An 18,915-nucleotide genomic window follows, 5' to 3' on the forward strand; every position below is an offset into this window, starting at 1 on the left:
ACCGTCGAGAATAGCGTAGGAGTGCCTTCATCAAATCGATGGATGGCCGGGTTGGAATCCATCGTCTTCCAGGGGAACAGCTGCTCGATATGTACACAATAAAACGATGACAGGCCGGTGATGGCTCCATCATGATTTGGGGAGCCTTTACATAGTCATACATGGGCCAAGTCGTGCATGTGGAGGGAACTATGACCGCTTCTAGCTATTGGCAGGTCATTGCTGATCATGTACACTCATTCATGTGAGCCATATTTTCATCTGGTAATGGCATCTTTCATAAGGACAATGTTCCTTGCCAGAAGGCCAACATTGTGCTGCAATGATTCGAGGAGCACAATGATGAGTTTGCTGCAATTGATTCAATGTCCTCCAAACTCACCCGATCTTAACTCAACTGAACACCTTTGGAATATGATTGAACGCCAGTTCTGAGCTCATCAACACCCTCTGCGGAATTTACAAAAATGAAATGAGTTGCGTGTGCAGATGTGATGCTCCATGTCTCCGTCCACCTACCAAGACCTCATTGCTCCCATCTCAAACCGCATTACTGCTGATATGAAAGCCAAAAGTAGATATACCAGACATTAAGTAGGTGGTCATAATGTTTTAGCATGTCAGTGTATTTTGTTAGTAGAAACTATATGTATATTTTGGGACAGTGATGTACATGTAACCTCAATCCAAAAAAGTGTAGCGTAGTCGCTAAGGCTGTCGCCATTGGTACGAGCGGTTCCAGGTTTGAATCCCGGTGGGGATGCGCGATCGAAAAAGTATATTTTTTTTTCAGGCCAGCTATCCAGAGTGAGATTTTCCTGTGTTTTCCTCATTCATACCAGGCCGTGATGCCGAGATGATACCTTACAGAATTGTCCAGGGCGATTCCATACGTTTCCATTCCTTCTTCCTTCCCAGTTTCCCGCGCAGTGTGATCGCCAAGAGACCTCATCCTTCACACGTGACGAGCTTAGTGCCGAAAGCCCAGACATCTAATTCCTAGTCCTAATCCTCGATCGAAGAAAACGTGAACTCTATTAATGCACTTCTTAGGATAGAAACTTACTATCCAAAAGGAAATTATTTCATAAGTGTTATTAAACTCACTACTTATCAAAAGTTATAATATTCAAATATGCCGAATGGTAATAATAAATGACAAACGTCTTAGTCTTTTCATCACGAAAATCGTAACAATAAGCAATCATGATAAGACGCCGCCACTTCTGTTATCTCTTTTCTGCATGACGATAAAAGGTGTTGCTACAACTGCTCTTTCCTGGAGGATGATAATAGATGTCACCACCTCTGTTATCTCTTTCCTGCATGACGATCATAGATGTCGCCACCTCTGCTATCTCTTTCCTGCATGACGATCATAGATGTCGCCACCTCTGCCATCTCTTTCCTGCATGACGATAAAAGATATCGCTACCTTCGCTATCTCTTTCCTGCATGCCGATAAAAGTTGTCACTACTTCCACTCTTTCCTGCATGAATATAATAGATGCCGCTACCTCCACTATTTCTTTCCTGCATGAAGATAATACATGTCGCTACCTGTTCTTATCTATTTCCTGTATGAAGATAATGCATGTCGCAACCTCCGCTATCTGTTTCTTGTATGAATAAAATACATGTCGCTATTTCCGCTATCTCTTTCCTGCATGAAGTTAATGCATGTCGCTACCTCCGCTATCTCTTTACTGCACGAAGATAATACATGTCGCTACCTCCGCTATCTCTTTCCTACATGATGATAAAAGGTGTCGCTATCACCGCCCTTTCCTGCATGATGATAATAGATGTCGCTACCTCCGCTATCTCTTTCCTGCATAAAGATAAAAGATGTCGCCACTTCTGTTATATCTTTCCTGCATGACGATTATAGATGTCGCCACCTCTCTTATCTCTTTCGTGCATGACGATAAAAGATGTCACTACCACCGCTCTTTCCTGCATCACGATAAAAGATGTCACTACCACCGCTCATTCTAGCATGACGATAATAGATGTCACTACCACCGCTCATTCTAGCATGACGATAATAGATGTCACTATCTCCGCTATCTCTTTCCTACATGTCAATAATAGATCTAGCTACCTCCACTATTTCTTTGCTGCATGACGATAAAAGATGTCACCACCTACCTATGTCTTTCCTACATAACGATAATGGATGTTGCTACTTGTGCTATCGCTTTGCTTGTATAAACGAAGTCTTTGAATGATGGATAAATTTGGTATGGAGTTCGTGGTGGTTGGTGAACAAATTAGAAGAAATTATAAACAAGTAGTTTTTAATTAATAACCATTTTTGTGTATGGTGTACAACAGACCAAAGGTTCAGGTGGAACAATCAGTATATTTATTTTTAAAAGATGATGTGTGTTCAAAATTGTTTCCACCTATCATCAATTACAGTATTTGTCACAATTAAATAATTTTGCTATTTTTAGCCAGCACAATGAATTTTATAAGAACACTTCATTTTTAACATACTGTTTCGTTGCCAGGAAGTGTGAAAAACACGGCAAATTAGCGATTTGTCCGTATCCTAGTAGTAACGCTTGAAGTGGAAAACTTCATTCAAGACGGCGAAGTGATTTGTTACTTAAGGATGAGAGCACACGTCTTGTTATGACTCGCTAACATAAGACTCGAAGAAAGTCAATGCACTCATCATAATAATCACGGCGAGAAGACACAAAAGAACTATTGTTTGAATTTTAGTAGAACTGACATTTTGCGAAGTGAGGTTCTGAGAAACTATCTGGAGATGTCATAAAGACAAAGGTGCATTAGATATGGAGTTAAGTCAAGTAGATCGCAGAGGATTTCTCCTGGCTGCTGGTGGATAGGAGAATAGAAATCGAATCACACACAATGGCTTAGAACCGAAGTCTGTTGAAAAGTTACCTCGCCTTGTTATCCACGTAATGCACTACATATGACGGTGCATAGTGTTTCAGAGAAATCAGAAATATAAACCACATGTCATCTTGAAGTATCAGAATCTCCTGAACATTTTATTTTTCATTTTTTCTCTTATTCCCAACTCAATTTGGGTAAATTTACGGAAAGCATCCTATTTGTGTAAACATTGAGAGGAGAAAAATACCATGCCAAGTATTGTACTTCTGTTTCAAATTTATTTACTCACTCTTTAAAACAAAATAATCTTTTTTCAGTTCTTAACATTTAAAAAGCAAGTCTTACAAGGAATTAGGCTTCTAAATTTCAGTTCCTGAGACTAATAAGAAAACTTGTAATAATTTAATAATTTAATATATAATATACTGTCTTAAAGAGATTGTGAAGAAAACCCAAATTATTGAATGGATTAATAAGTTGACATTATATAAAGGTAACCAATAAAGTTCTGTCGCTTTTTGTGAAGGTCTGTGTTCCACTGGCCCTCACACCATGAATTAAATGCAAATGGAGATAAGGTCAGTTGGTGTGGGTATATCCTACATACTACCTGATTGTGGCAATTCAGATACACCGTGAACTTGCGTAACGACAGAATGAACATGGGAACTCCACAGAGCGTCATAAAGGCATGTTTATTGTACGAGTTCAAACTGAGGTCAAACACCCCTGCAGCGGAGCGGAAGATATGCCAGGATTTTGTTGTGGATCCCGTGATTACGCGGGCAGTACAGCGCTGGTTTAATAAGTTTAGGAGCGGTGATGAAACACTCGAAGACGCACCATATGCCTGGACCAACACATGTACAAAATGAAGATCTTCATGCAGCAATTGAGGCAGATAGCGTCCAGACATGTGAAGAACTGGGACTACAATTCAGTGTGAGTGGAGAAACCATTTGACAGCATCTCCATCAACTTGGGAAACACTGCAAGTTCGGTCGATGGGTCCCACATGATTTGACTTCGGGCTAAAAGGAAACGCGAGCAGACACCTGTGTTTATTTGCTGTCTCATCTGAGGAAGGAGCTATTTCTGGACAGAATGTTGACATGTGATGAGAAGTGGGTCGTGTACGAAGCTCCACGGCGCTGTATTCATTTGTTAGCATCCCATGAACCGGTTCCGAAACAGCCGAGACCAGCACCGCAGCAGAAGGACCTCCTGTGTGTTTGGCGGACTGCTCGCAACATCGTGCATAGGAACTGCTACCAACTGCTGTATTGTCAGCAGTTGAGCCGTGTTCAAGTAAAACTCAAAACTCTGGAGCACTTCTGAATCGAAAATAGGTACTCCTGTTACAGGACAACGCTAAGCGCCACGTGGCTAGGATGACCCGGAACACCATTCTACGCCTTGGGTGGGAAGCACTATTGTATCCGCCATACTCCCCGGATATTGCGTCGTGCAATTATCACCTGTTCCACTCCTTTGGTAATCACAGGAGACACCAGTTTAAATCCCTAGCAGAGATGCAAAATGAACTTGATACGCTCTTCCCTTCACAACCCACCAAGTTCTACCGCGACGGAACCTATAGCCTTCCAGAACGTTGGCGGAAGGTCGTCGATGCTGATGGGGACTATTTTTGATCTTCCAAGTACGTCCTAGGTGACACATCGATGTTCAAAGGTGGTGAGTGAAAAAGAGATAGAACTTTCTTGATTTCATTTATATAATCAAATAGTTTTTATTAAAAAAAAAATAAATTATGTATATCAACAGTCTTCGAAATTAGAGTTGAATTTACCCCTTTGTCTATGAGTTATATAACCATGACAACAGATTCCATTAGTGAATCTCAGAGAGTGCATATACTGCATTTAATAAAACAAACGATTATTATACACCATAGATCAGGCAGAAATACAAACGAAAGGATATTTATAGCTTTACGTCCCACGGTTATATCCGTTGGCATAAATGAGAAAATGATTAATAAAAGCAAAGATTATGAAAGAATTGGTGGTAACCAGAGGTGCCAACTCCGTTGCTTGGGCACCCTCAGAATTTTGTGGTACTGCTCAACACCCTCACGAAACAGAGAGAAGAAAATAAGAAAAAGTAAAAAAAGAAGAAAACTAAAGGAAAGGAAAAACCCAAACATGCATGTTCTTGAACTTAAAGCGAAAAATAAAATAAATTGAACTTCGAAACTGATATTTTCATCAAACGACCTACTGTTTCTTAGATTATTTTCTTTAAGAGTGAGATGAAAATTAAAAATTCTACAAAGACTTTAATTTTTGAACTAAAGACAAGCCGTGCATTTTAATTTGCTGCATTGTATATATTATCATTATACAACAATGCGCGCTTAAATTTTGGTAAATTAGCTGGTTCTTAAGGGGGGCACGGTGTGGTTCAGACGTAGAGCGCTTACCTCTAGGGCGTGGGGTCCCTGATTGAATCCCGGCCAAGTAAATTTGTTGTCGACATCTTATCCGCGGGTTTTCTCGGGGTACTCCCGTTTTCTCCCTCATTATCATTCCACAAATTATTCCATCATTCACTTACCGTAATCATCGTCTTCCTTAGCCTAAACGGTATAATCGTGGGACGTTAAACCAAAAGATTTCGTTTTATTTTTAATTGGTTTCTGGCTGTAAATTTGAGCTGTCCCACTGATTTTTCAAAACCTGGCTGTTATGGTGGAATGAAAATGTGGAAGGAAACGGAAGAACTCCGAGAAAAGCTACATACGTGATCGTGTCTGCCAGAAACTCACATGACCTGGGATCTAATCACGGACTCCTCGTGCCAAAGGCGAAAGCTCTACTACTGAGTTAGCGTCCTCCAGACAGAGACAGAGGAAAATCCTCACAGAAAGAAGCATGTTTTAAGAATGATAAAAGCTCGCTTTCACTCGTCTCAATGACCGCTTCATTGAAGTCGAAAAACACTTAGCTATGTCACAGAAACAAAGTTAGTTAAATGAGATTAAAACACAGTTAAGTTTCCTTTACAAAACATAATCCATCATAGACACACCTATGTTATCATTAGTCACATATAACATAAATCAGACGCAGACATCTAAGCAATAAGTGAAGCCGAATTCCAAAACGTATTCCGCTATTATAGTGGGAAACACATGCATCAAATGTTTTTTTCAAGTCCGTGTATACTCCCCGAAGGTATATCAAGCAATACTATGGAATATTTTATTCACAACACACAGATCTATTGTCTGTTTTGCATATAGATTATAAAATAACAAAATATAGTATAAAACTTATTTAAAATGCTATATTCTTTTATATCAAACTTTTACAAAATAGTATTTTCACTTTTAAATATGCTACTTCTTACATTCGCGGGGGGCGCGGTGGCTCTGTGGTAGAGCGCTCACCTCCAGTGCCTGGTTCGATCCCAGCTCGCGTCGTGTGGACTTTGTGGTGGACGAACACCGTACTCGTGGGTTTTCTCGGAGTGCTTCCGTTTCCTCCCACTTTCTTCGTTCCACCATTTCATTCATGTCTCATTAACACCGTCTCCTTTTGCCTAACCGGCATTTATACAAAACTTTTATCTCTGTATAAATATCCTAATGTTATAAATAATGCGCTCTCAAACGCTATTGCATTTAAGTTCTTTCAGGAGAACTGTTTCTGTTTTCTTTCCATCGTCAAACGTGATCTATCTTCACTAAGGTCAATAAATTTAATGAAGACACTGTCTGCTTAAGTGAAATCAATCGAGAATGCGGGAGATGAAGGGATTCGTTGGCATTCCAGGATCAACTCCAACTCTTTCACACACACACACACACACACACACACACAACAATGGGAGTTTCGGTGATATTAGTGTTCTGTTGATTCAACAACAACCAGTTTGGTTGCTAACCAAAATTTCCTCTCATCTTATCAACAAAGTGGAACTTTAATGTTCTAAAGATACACAGAGCGTTCTGTGAGCACTGAGAACATGCTTTGTGTAGGAATTCATGGCACATAATTGAAGTAAAAGGCCTAACGAAATCGCTTAAATATAGAATTTTTAGTTATTGGTAGAGATAGTAGTTGATATTTTAGGCAACGGAATGAACGACATAGCTACGCCGAGTGAAGTCCTCGCACAGAAAATCATAGAAATAATCAATTAAAACCAATAGAGATAGGAACGCTAAGTCAAACCTTACCAGAGAAAGTAACGAGCACTGTTGAGTAAAAACTAATTGGTTCTTGTATAGCATTACCGAACTACGAAAAAATGAAATGAAATCTTTGAGTTTAATGGCCCACGATTATGCCTATTAGGCTAAGGAAGACGATGATTAACCAAGACGATGATGAAAAAAGTGATGGAATGAAAAACTGGGAGGAAACAGGGTTATCCCAAGGAAACCCACGAACATGATGTTGTCTACCACAAACTTCCCTATGCCGTAAACGTCGCCAACACCTAGTGGCCCACTTGCCGATAAGTGTCTATCGTCGATATAGTATTGCCGCTAGTATGCCACTAGTGACAGGGATTGGTCGAATCGAAACAGATATCTAGAGTCGGGATATTGAAGGTACCACCGCGTAGCATCAAGGAGTTCATTTTGGTCCGCGCTCCTTCGATTTGTCGCGGAGAATCACGACAGGACCAACACGAACTATCGTCATTCATGTGCATGCTCATATTATTATTATTATTATATATATATATATATATATATATATATATATATATATATATATATATATATATATATATATATATATATATATATATATATTTGGTCTAGGAATTAATTCGTGCGGGTGGACAAGAGATGGCGCAACGAACGGAGCGTCCCACAGTTCCGTGTATCCACACATGTGTTGCAAACCCCTGTCATCGCGTATCGTTCGTAGTATAGGGCAGTGGATTAAAGCGTCAACAACACCAGTTTGTAGTTAAGTGAACATGGCGCAATTTGTGCCTGATAAAGTGTTTTTGCGGGGTGTCCTGCTGCATTACTTTAACATGCAGAAAAGTGCGACTGAAAGTCATCGTATTTTGGTGGAAGTGTATGGTGACCATGCTCTAGCTGAGCGAACGTGTCAGAAGTGGTTTGCACGGTTTAGAAGTGGTGATTTCGGCTTGGCAGACCAAGAGCGAGCTGGACAGCCAAAACAATTTCAAGACGAAGAATTGACAGCATTGCTCGAGCAGGATTCGTGTCAAACGCAGGAACAACTTGCAGCAGCATTAGGCGTTGATCAAACAAGAGTCTCCAAACGCTTGAAAGCCATGGGAATGATTCAAAAGATGTCACATTGGGTTCCACATGAATTGAAAGACAGAGACGTTGAAAGACGAAAACCCATTTGCGAATTGCTGCTTCAACGACAGAGCAGAAAGGGGTTTCTGCATCGAATTATTACGGGTGATGAGAAGTGGATCCATTACGAGAACCCTAAACGAAAAAAGGCCTGGGTGAAACCAGGTGAACCAGGTCCATCAAGACCAAAACGAGATATTCACTGTGCAAAGGTTATGCTGTGCATATGGTGGGATATGAAAGGTGTGGTGTACATGAGCTGCTGCAACCGGGTGAAACTATGAATGGAGAACGTTATCGACGACAATTAATGCGTTTGAAGCAAGCTCTGGCCAGAACACGACCAGAATGGGAGAACAGACATGATAAACTTATTGTTCAACATGATAACGCTCGCCCACATGTCGCAAAACCGGTCAAAACCTATTTAGAAAATGTCGGATGGGAAGTTTTACCCCACCCGCCGTATTCACCAGACGTTGCTCCTTCGGACTACTACTTGTTCGATTGCATGAACAACGATTTGATTGGACAGCGGTTTACTTCTTCAGAAGATATCGAAACATGGGTCTCTGACTGGATCGCTTCCAAGGATGAGGACTTCTTTCGCCACGGAATCCGTACATTGCCTGACAGATGGGCGAAAGTGGTGGCTAGCGATGGACAATATTTTTCTTAAGGTATTTATGTATTTTGTGTTTGTACTACAGCTTCAATGTGTGCGTATTAATTCCTAGACCATATATATATATATATATTCCCTGACGAATTGTTTCTAAAGTGAGCTCCGGGGGTCAATAATAACCCCTGCCTCTACATCATGAAATGAAAAGTCTCGAGATGAGTGCGAATAATGGTGTAAATTTAGATGGCAACTTTCACCGATCATTAGAAAGTACATATGGGAGAACTATGAAATACAGTAACTAGACGCGTGTCATTTTGTTATATAATTACATGGCGAATGTATTTTATCTGATCCCAAAGGTTATCGTCGAATATACGTGGTTAAAGGCCTACTCTGAGTATCCAAATTAAAGAAAAAGACTTCAATGAATTATCCCTCTACATGCGAAGTTTTGTTCGTCGCCTCCGTGGCGAAGTTAGCCCTTCCCGCTTGTTTAGTGGCTAGAACGTCCGCCTTTGGTGTACGCGGTCCCGGGTTCGATTCCCAGTGGGAGAGCCTTTGGAATTGTAACTGTCTTGGATATGTATGTGTTCGTGTCCCTGTCGAATGTGGTAAAGGCTAAAGAAACCTTGTATACGAGGAAGCTCGGGTGCTCAGGAAACTGAAATATGATCGGGTGATCTTTTTTCTAAAAAATAAAATAAAAATCGGAAGAACGTGCGCCTAGTGATCTAAAGGTTGGTGGTTCGCGCCCACTCCGGGTTACTTTTTTCTGCTTTTTTTTTTTTAAAAAAAAAAGGTGTTTTAGACACCTTAATGTAAGCAAATCACGCATATAGGCGATTTAACGTATTTTAGGGGTGTAATTTTGAGGTTCATTGGCGTTCCGTCGCGTCTCTGTCACTTGTGAGCCGCTGGTGATATAATTTTTAAAACGGAAGTGGCGCCATCGCGGATCGTCGCTGTGGGGTCGCCAATTTTTGGCGAGATGTCGCTAGTTGCCCATCGCTGGTCCACCGACGCTTACGGCATGGGGTTATAAATATCTGTACCACATATAAGGTCAGGTCCTGTATGTACAGAGAGATTTGGTTTTGTATGTACAGAGCGTATTGTTATACAAACCTTTCCTCCCATACCTATTCCGTTTATCAAAACAAAATTTGGTACACTCATTTCTTATTCCCTATAGTATTTTTCGGGATACATGTAGATTTTGTGCTTTTACCCGGGGCCACTCCAGAAGGGGCAAAATTTGATGGGAGGGATTTTTGGAGGGAATTTCCCCCACATTCGTCCAATGTTCTCTGTTCAAGTACGTTATAGGCCCGAATACATAACACCTCTGGAAACCTTGTTTCATGCTGAAGAGAATAAACTATAAACTATGACATTCCAATGAACAGTGTTGATGCAATAGCCATTTCACTTCGAGTCTACGATCTTCTTTATACTAACAGGGTTAATGGGCCCCAGGGACTTACTCCGTTGTCCATGGCACTTAATTTTTTGTGCATGAATATGTCTTTGTTATGTTTATCGAATGAGCTAGGTTTGATTCGGATGTCCGGATGACACGTTCATGTCGTTCCTTGTGAGTATCAATGACTAATAAAACCGGAAAATTGAAAATATCGCACGAATGATACATATTAACTTATGTTTGGAGAAAAACTGGGACACTTGGAGTTTTGAACAATTTTGGTGGGTACAGATGATGTAATTCCGGGACATCTCGGAGGTCTAACCTAAACAATAGGAATATGTCTCATACAACCTCTGTGCTAAATGGGATGCTACACTCTAACCAACCAACTAATCTTTTTACGTACTACCTCAATGAATCAGGGCATTGTTTCTTAAAGAACTTATGACTTGATCTGTTAAGAGTCGAGACATAATAGGTATTATCAACAGAATAACTATTTCTTCACCCCGGTGCAAATATCAAATATACACATTAGTGGAAACGTATGTAAGAACTTTCCACATACATCTCTTGATTGTAATAAAACTCGCACCACAGAATGTTTGTTATAGAGGATATGCAGATCTCAATTTGAATGTCCTACGTCATTGTAAAGAGAAAACTGAACGTAGTGTCTACAGAGAACATGCACCTAGTACGTAGTTTGAAGGTACTAGGACAAAATTACGAGTGTTGTTGTATGTGAATCCGTTGTGTATGGATCACAGTCTGTGTCTGCAACTAAGTGACTTCGAGCTTGCCAAGAGTGGAATTACGAAAGGCTGGGTGGTTGTCCCTCGGAATTCGCTCACATGATCTGTAGTCCATTGGTGGTGTACATGTAAAATGCAGATGATTTCCACAGTAAGTGTGGTCCCACCATGGAAGGAGCCTCCACAGAAGGATTGTTTGGACCATCCTAGCTAAAATGTTGATCGCCAGTCCAATCAGAGACATGGTGGCCCTTCATACAAATACTCGAATACTAACCAACTGATTCTTGAAAGCGAGTCTACGTTATTAAGTTCCTATCCCACAATTACCTCTGACATAATGCTTATCGCTGAGAACGTGTTCAGTGGCATTGTGATAGGCTGCAGTGGCGAAGCAAAGAGTGGTGGTCCTAGACATGCAGTTGAACAGAAAAATCGTGTTCAACTTGCCATACAGGACCCACCTTGAATTCTGGTGTGAGGGGAAATAAGTTGCGCATTCCGCTCGCTCCTATGTGCCGTGCATTTATGACGTCATCAATTCTGTCTCTCAATCTAATTTGAACAGTTTTTAAGATCTCTTCTTCTAGTGGATAATGCGAGTTCACAAACTTCCAGAGCAGTTCAGTGTACTCTACTCACTAAGCCTTCTGCCCACGTCTGGCAGGTCTCCAGACCGATGTCCTTCGACGACATCTAAGGCATGGTGGGACGGCTACTGACCGCTCTGGCAACGAGCATCGCCCAGTTATCTAAGATGTAAGAATCTAAGGCGTACGTGATACTATACCCCGGGCTATCAGTATCTCTAAAATCGACTATATAAGTCGTCTATATTTGACCAATTGAGATGGTAACTGTTCTATTAAATTGAGTAATGTGTGTTTCTGCACATCCTGTGTAACATGCTTGGAATATTCTAAAAGCGCCATATTGGGATCAACACCACTTACCATCATTTTTTCTTACGTATGTGATAATTTTCGAGCAAATCCGTGAATTCCTTCTTGATGTATATTGTTAAAAGCTTTTTCACCATTGTGTGTGAGTAGTATAGCACAAGACATTACCTTGGTTTCCAAAGTTGAAGGAATGAGGGCATGCAAGTAATTATTAAGACCAGGCAAATTACGCTTAAATAGAAATTCATTGTGAATCTACAATATCTGTAACCTCGTAGAACAATAATAATATAGTCAATTCTACTTCACTAGAGCTGATGTTGGTATCTTTCAATTGCTATAGATGACGTTTTACTGGTATTGCGTCATAAAATGTCCCATTACTTCTGATGCATAACCATTGCTGCTAACTGGATGAAATATGTCAGTTCAGTTCGTTATATGGAAGGAGCTTATAAAGACGCGTCAAAATAAAGATGTGAAGGAATGGCCAAAATTGGGCCATTACATTTGGGCGAGTCTATGGATACCCAATAAAGGAAATTACCTAATTTGTTGACTTATCACAGCTAATTGTCCAGAGTGTATAGAGAGAATAGTCTAACGTGCGGTGAGAAAGGAAAGCGGCGTCACTACTGTGGCCGCAAAAACATCCTAACCTGTGGAAACCGCCAACCCGTTTCACGCCTAGTTAAGAAAAACAGTATTCAAACCATACAGGAATTGCAACAATCCGTGAATGAAGGCCCATCCTAACAAATTTCAGCAAGAAATTTGCAAATGAATATTTATGAATCTACATTTTGATTCGAGTATCTGGATTTCTTTAACCACTGCAGCGCATAAAGCTTCATATCTTTAGTGTTCTTCGGAACACAGACACTGGACAATAGCAGACTGAGAAGTTCAGTCTAGTTCGAAGAGTTGAGTTTCATCTGTATTCCAATGATGCAAGGCTTTGAGTGCACCAAAAGACCAGTGAAATATTTCACTTGTAGTTTGTGGTTAAAGCTGAAAGAAGTTCTGCATTGTCGTGGACTTCCATTTCGCGCCATAATTTTGGGCTCACTCATACAGGTGAATGAGAACATGGATCAACATGTTTCTTTAGATTTTATGTGTGATCAAGTGTTGCCATTTCTCCACCATCTTCATTACGCATATTACTCTAATTTTTAAAAATTACAACTTTCGTGCTTACTGAGCTCAAACATCTTGTGGCACCCAGTAACAGTTGATCTGGCTTCCAAAGTTAAAAGATATCAGATCAATTGAAAATTTGTGGAACTGTTTATTGCATCGGGTGATAGTCTTCCACATAGGCCTACTTTGCTAGAACTATGGGACCTACTGAAAGAGTAACTTCACACATGGCATACCTTCAATATCTCGAAGGTCACTTCCAAACAGAACCAGATGGGTATTCATACTATAGTAACCCGATAAAAATGAACCCACTTTCAGGTAACGTTTTTCTTGCGTTCTTGTAAAGACCAAATAGTCGTTGCAGATTTAACATTCCCGTAACTGTATCTTCCAACGTAGCCAATAATTACTAAAATGCAAAACAAGCATTTGTCTAATTGTGGTATACAGAGGCTGTCTGGAATATTCCATGTAGGGAACGTGAGGAGTGATTTAAGTTCTCGGCTCATAATCAGGGTATCCTGGATTACAGTCTCACGGGAGATCATCGTAACTGTATGTTTTTCAGATCGTTTACTGGAGTTCCGCCAGGCGAATACTAGGATAGTACCTTTAATATATAGGCCGTGGCTAATTTTACTGTTGAAAGTCCTTCGCTTCTTCGATTGTAAAGGTTCTGATATAAAAATGGCTGTTCGATTTGATCTGGAATACCCTATATATCCTTAGTATACCACAATCCAAAAAAGTCGAGTTCCTACTTGACAATACTCTGATACATGAGTAATTATTACCAAATATATTGTTTCTGTCACTGCTTTCATGATGGCGTGTTTCTGGCCTAACACAATAATTAACTTTGTTACAATTCCTTTGCATAAAAATAAATATGAAAAGAAAACGTGAATAGAGAAATGTATGCACCTTTGTGTTACGTTCCCTCACCCCATTTTGGAAGGAGGGGCAGTATCAGCTAGCAGTATTATATTGCAGAAGACAGCCTCATAATGGGCGAGAGCTTCGTGAAATCTTTCACTTTATAACCGCAATATTACGACCTTGACTGGAATCTATTGACGGTTGGCAGGTTGCCACCTGGCTGGACTTTCCTATTTTCGACAGCTGAGGAGGAGGAAGAACAACTCAGCTTATTACAGTAGCAAAAAAAAAGAGAAAAAAACTGGTGTAGATAGTAACTCTTCTGGCATTAAAGCAGTCTCCTGCATTCCTGTAATTAGTGAAAAAACTTCATTATGCAAATCGTCTTTTGAGACAAAACTGATACACACAACTGAACATCTTTCAAAAGCAAGGAAGTGACTATCCATATGGTGGTCCATTTCTAAATCTTTAATAATTCATCAGCGAATTTGTAACTCTAATCCATATGATTGATCTTTCATTGTAGCTAGTTAGTTTTGTGTATGGTATCTGTAAATCGATATCTAACACTGCCTACTTTTTATAAATTTCCCTAAATGCGAGATTCTCATCACAATATGAAGGCAATGGAAAGAACGCAGATTCTTTTATTTATCTTACGAAACAAATGTCGTAATTACACATTAAATACAAATCTGAACACATTTTCATCGTTTCGAATAATCGTCAAGAATATGACATGCAGACGCATAAAATCCGACTACACCTAGGACTGTAAATTAAGAGACTGACATACTAAAAATAATACAAAATTTACAATTTTTCTTTTCCTTGTTTTTCATACGTGAAAGGAGATAATGAAATGCAACTTATCACAATTATAGACAACAGTTATTCTATAACAGAAAATATGAACCTGAAGAATTTTCAGTGCTTCCATTCATAAAAATTACAGTGCTGCCAGAATAACATTTTCCCCCAAAATCAAGATAAATTCAACGACTATAGGAACGAACTCAACTGCATTTGATTACGTATCATGTTGTCTTGGAATCCTGTGAACTACTTTTTTAAATAATAGTTGTACTTAGTTGTAATAAACAAAATAGTTTTTAACATACAGTTATTAAAATTAAATAAAAATGTTATTTAAAAAGTAGTTCACAGGAATCCAAAACAACATGGTACGTAATCAAATGCAGTTGAGTTAGTTCTCTAGTCGCTGCTTAATTTAGATTTTGGAGAAATTGTCATTCTGGCAACACTATAATTTCTATGGATGGCAACACTGAAAATGTCTTCAGGTTCATATTTTCTGCTGTAGAATAACATTATCTATGATCGTGGTAAGTTGCATTTCGTTATCTCATTTCACTAATGAAAGTAAAGGGAAAATGGTAAATGTTGTATTATTTTTAGTATGTCAGGCTCTTAAATGCCAAACAAACTTCTTCGAGCCTATATGATTAGCGTTCGCTCCTACTGCGCGGGATACTCGGGTTCTCAACAGAGTTTTGTATTTTCTACTAGCACTGAATGACGGAAAAACCCAAATTCATCAAAGCACAGACAAAGGATATCATTCAGTAAGAATCTTCACAAACATTGCAGAGCATAACACAAAACTTGCGCAAATAAATTACAACTGCTATGTCTATTATCGCAAACTAATACGCAGATTATGCGTTCCGTTGACACAAACCGTTATTGAACGGGGCCTCAGGTATTGAAGATATTCATTTTATTACGGAATGCTATTTTACTTTTCTCTGCTAGGAACGAATTGTGCAATCAATTTTCACCCAATTCTACCGGCCAAATTTTCTTTTAAATTTTGCATAGAGCTTATTTTAATGTAAATATAATATTGTACCGATTTCCTTCGAGATTTTTGTACGTTACTTCAAACTTACATTTTTCAAGTAAAATAAAGTCGCAAACCTAAAACTGTGTTTAGGAGTAAGTGTTAGAATGCTTGTTGCGTATATAATCATTGTCTTCAATGCAAGATGTCACTGGCAGTTTAGCTTTTCGCTTACTTCATTTTATCCTTTAATTCTGAAGAATGTCTTGGGTAATTATACGTTTTGATTGGGTTTTAGACTAATTAATTAATAATGACTTAAAAGTAGTGAAAATAAAATTTAAAACCCAGTGAGACATTTGTTGTTGTTGTGTTTTTTAAAGCACGCTAAAAAGTTTTCTAAAAATATTTTTCACGTATGGTATTGTTGGTAATGTGTAAAATCAATAAAATTACGGGGCAGTTATTTTTGTATTAATTGAGCTAATTTTCTTGTGGGCTTTCCACGATTTTTTCAAATGCATCTAGCCAACAATTTTATCATCGTCACATTTTTGGCAGGTCAATTAGCAGAAAAAATATTTTTATTGCACTTTGAACAAAATTGTCATTTAATCATTTTCAAAATACCGTCAATTGGTGTGCCCCACGTAGCATAGTCGCTAACGCTCTCACCTTGGGTACGAGCGGTCCCGGGTTCGATTCCCGATGGAAAAAGTCAGTCGAAAAAGTGTATGACGCTTTTGCAGGCCAGCCGCCATGAATGAGGTTTTTCTGGGTTTTCCTCATTCACACCAGGCAAATGCCGGTATGATACCTACCTTATAGGTCCCAGGCCGCTTCCTTCCTTCAATAATCCTTTCTTTCTTCCCTTTCCCTGAATAGTGTGCTCGCCGAGGGACATCATCCCTCCAAATGTGACAGGCGGGATAATGTCGACAGCACATAAATGTAAATCCTAATCCTAACCATCAATTGGGGTAATATCGGACATCAAAATATATTTCTGTTACTTACTGGTAACAATGTCTAGCAAACTCTAATGTGTGCAAACGCATTGGAAACAAATGAGCCTTTTAAACATTGTTGTCATTAAATTACTAAATGTTACATTAATTACTATAATGTTACTAAAAAATATTGGATATTTGATCTCCGGTACACAGTTTGTCCGAAGAAACACCCATTTTACGGTACTTCTATTTTTTTATAATAGCCTTGTTACCGTAATATGATATGTTCTTTCTTTTTATGTTCTAGAGCTTCCTCAAGGGTGACACGCAAATAATGGCAGACGAGGCCTTCCAGAACGCAGTTCAAAGTTACTTCGATGTGTTCCTCAAATCTGAACGGGTGTTGAAAATGGTTCAGTCAGGAGCGTGTTCTCAGCATGACTTCCGTGAGGTCTTCAGGAATAACATTGAGAAACGAGTCAGGTAAGCAATTCTTCCTTTGTTCTCTAGATTAGCATTCCTGTGCAGAGCAAGTAAGTGTGTTTATTCAGTATTATTATCGAAAACACTAGAGCACCGCGTTTATAGTATTGCTATAGCTAACCATCATAATATCAACCTCCAAACAGGAAGGACTTCTGAGTTTTAGTAATGTCAGCTCCAGCCCTCAGTTCCTGTATGGTTAGCTTACGCGCCTCCGGAGCTGGATATGCTGATTTGATTCTTGATGGGAACTCCTGTCGTTCGAATCCCACGTTACGCTGTAAGTCCACGTCTCATATAGACTAGGTTCTAAACGAGACACTAAACTCCAAATCAACCATGCTAACAAAATTGACATAACCTAAAGCTACTTAAAACTCATAAATAAAATGCTGAAAACTTAAATGAGCCTACGTTTCGAGATAATTGTTTTTTACTTGTTCACTTTTGTTTGCACCAGAGTAACGAAATTACTTGAATTAACCATTCAAGTAGCTTTCGTGTTGTCGAGTTTCAACTGGTCAACTAGTCAGCGCACTAACAGAAATGTATATATATATATATATATTCAAATATTCTATTAGCAAGATTGACCCCATACGCAGATGAAATTATTGGAGATTATCAGTGCGGATTTAGACGAAATCGATCAACTATCGACCAAATATTTACCATTCGCCAAATACTCGAAAAAAAAAGTGGGAATACCCCGGTACATCAATTATTTATTGATTTTAGAAAGGCGTGCGACTCGGTTAGGAGAGAAACATTATGCAACGTTCTTACAGAACTTGGAATGCCGAGAAAGCTAATTAGATTAATTAAGATATGTTTAAATGAATCCCAAAGAAAAGTCCGGGTAGGAAGTTTTTTGTCCGCGAGCTTTCACGTCGAAAATGGCCTGAAGCAAGGAGATGCGTTATCGCCATTATTATTTAACTTTGTGCTGGAATACGCCATAAGGAAAATCAAAGATAGCAACCAGGGCCTAGAGTTGAACGGTATTCACCAGGTTATGGCATATGCTGATGATGTAAATTTAATAGGGGATGATAGGAGAACAATAGAAAGAAATGCAGAGATATTATTAAACGCTTGCAGGGACATGGGTTTAGAAGTAAATGCAGAGAAAACTAAATACATGGAAGTGCGTCGGGACCGTAATACGGCAAATTGTGAAGGCGTTAAGATATTAAATAATACTTTTGATAAAGTGGATACTTTCAAATATTTAGGATCAATATTAACAGACGAAAATAATATTCACGAAGAAATTAAATGTCGACTAAAAGCAGGGAATTCGTGTTACTATTCGGTTCAAAATCTCTTGTCGTCGCGAATTCTGTCGAAGAATTTGAAGCTTAAAATATATAAAACGATAATCATGCCTGTTGTTCTAAATGGTTGCGAAACATGGTCGCTTACTCTGAGGGAAAAACATAAACTGAAAGTATTTGAGGACAGGATCCTGAGAAGAATATTCGGACCCAAGAGGATCGAGAATGGTGAATGGTGGAAACTTCATAACGAGGGACTACATAATTTATATGGTCTACCCAACATTGTTAGGGTCGTCAAGTCTAGGAGGCTTAGGTGGGCAGGTCATGTAGCTAGAATGGAAGAAAGTAGAAACGCTTTCAAAGTCTTGACTGGAAGACCCATCGGAAAACGATCATTAGGAAGACCTAGGCGCAGATGGGAAGACAATATTAAGATGGATCTCGCAGAGATTGGAATACCAAATA

General features: G+C 39.2%; 1 protein-coding gene and 1 long non-coding RNA gene across 10 annotated transcripts in view; one reads left to right on the forward strand and one right to left on the reverse strand.

Annotated features, from left to right (window-relative positions):
* Cadps (calcium-dependent secretion activator 1) overlaps window positions 1-18,915 on the forward strand; it is a 794,056-nt gene that overhangs the window by 493,534 nt on the left and 281,607 nt on the right. For all 8 annotated transcript variants that reach the window (XM_081761521.1, XM_081761520.1, XM_081761523.1 and 5 more), the window contains exon 6: window positions 16,995-17,170. In XM_081761521.1, coding sequence (XP_081617647.1) covers window positions 16,995-17,170 — 176 coding nt within the window. The remainder of the gene's footprint in view (window positions 1-16,994; window positions 17,171-18,915) is intronic.
* Window positions 1-18,915, reverse strand: part of LOC145687944 (uncharacterized) — an 88,038-nt gene that overhangs the window by 13,902 nt on the left and 55,221 nt on the right. The window lies entirely within an intron of this gene.

This window comes from Thermobia domestica, chromosome 6 (genome assembly GCF_964235325.1).
Source record: "Thermobia domestica chromosome 6, izTheDome1.hap1.1, whole genome shotgun sequence".
Lineage (NCBI taxonomy): Eukaryota > Metazoa > Arthropoda > Insecta > Zygentoma > Lepismatidae > Thermobia > Thermobia domestica.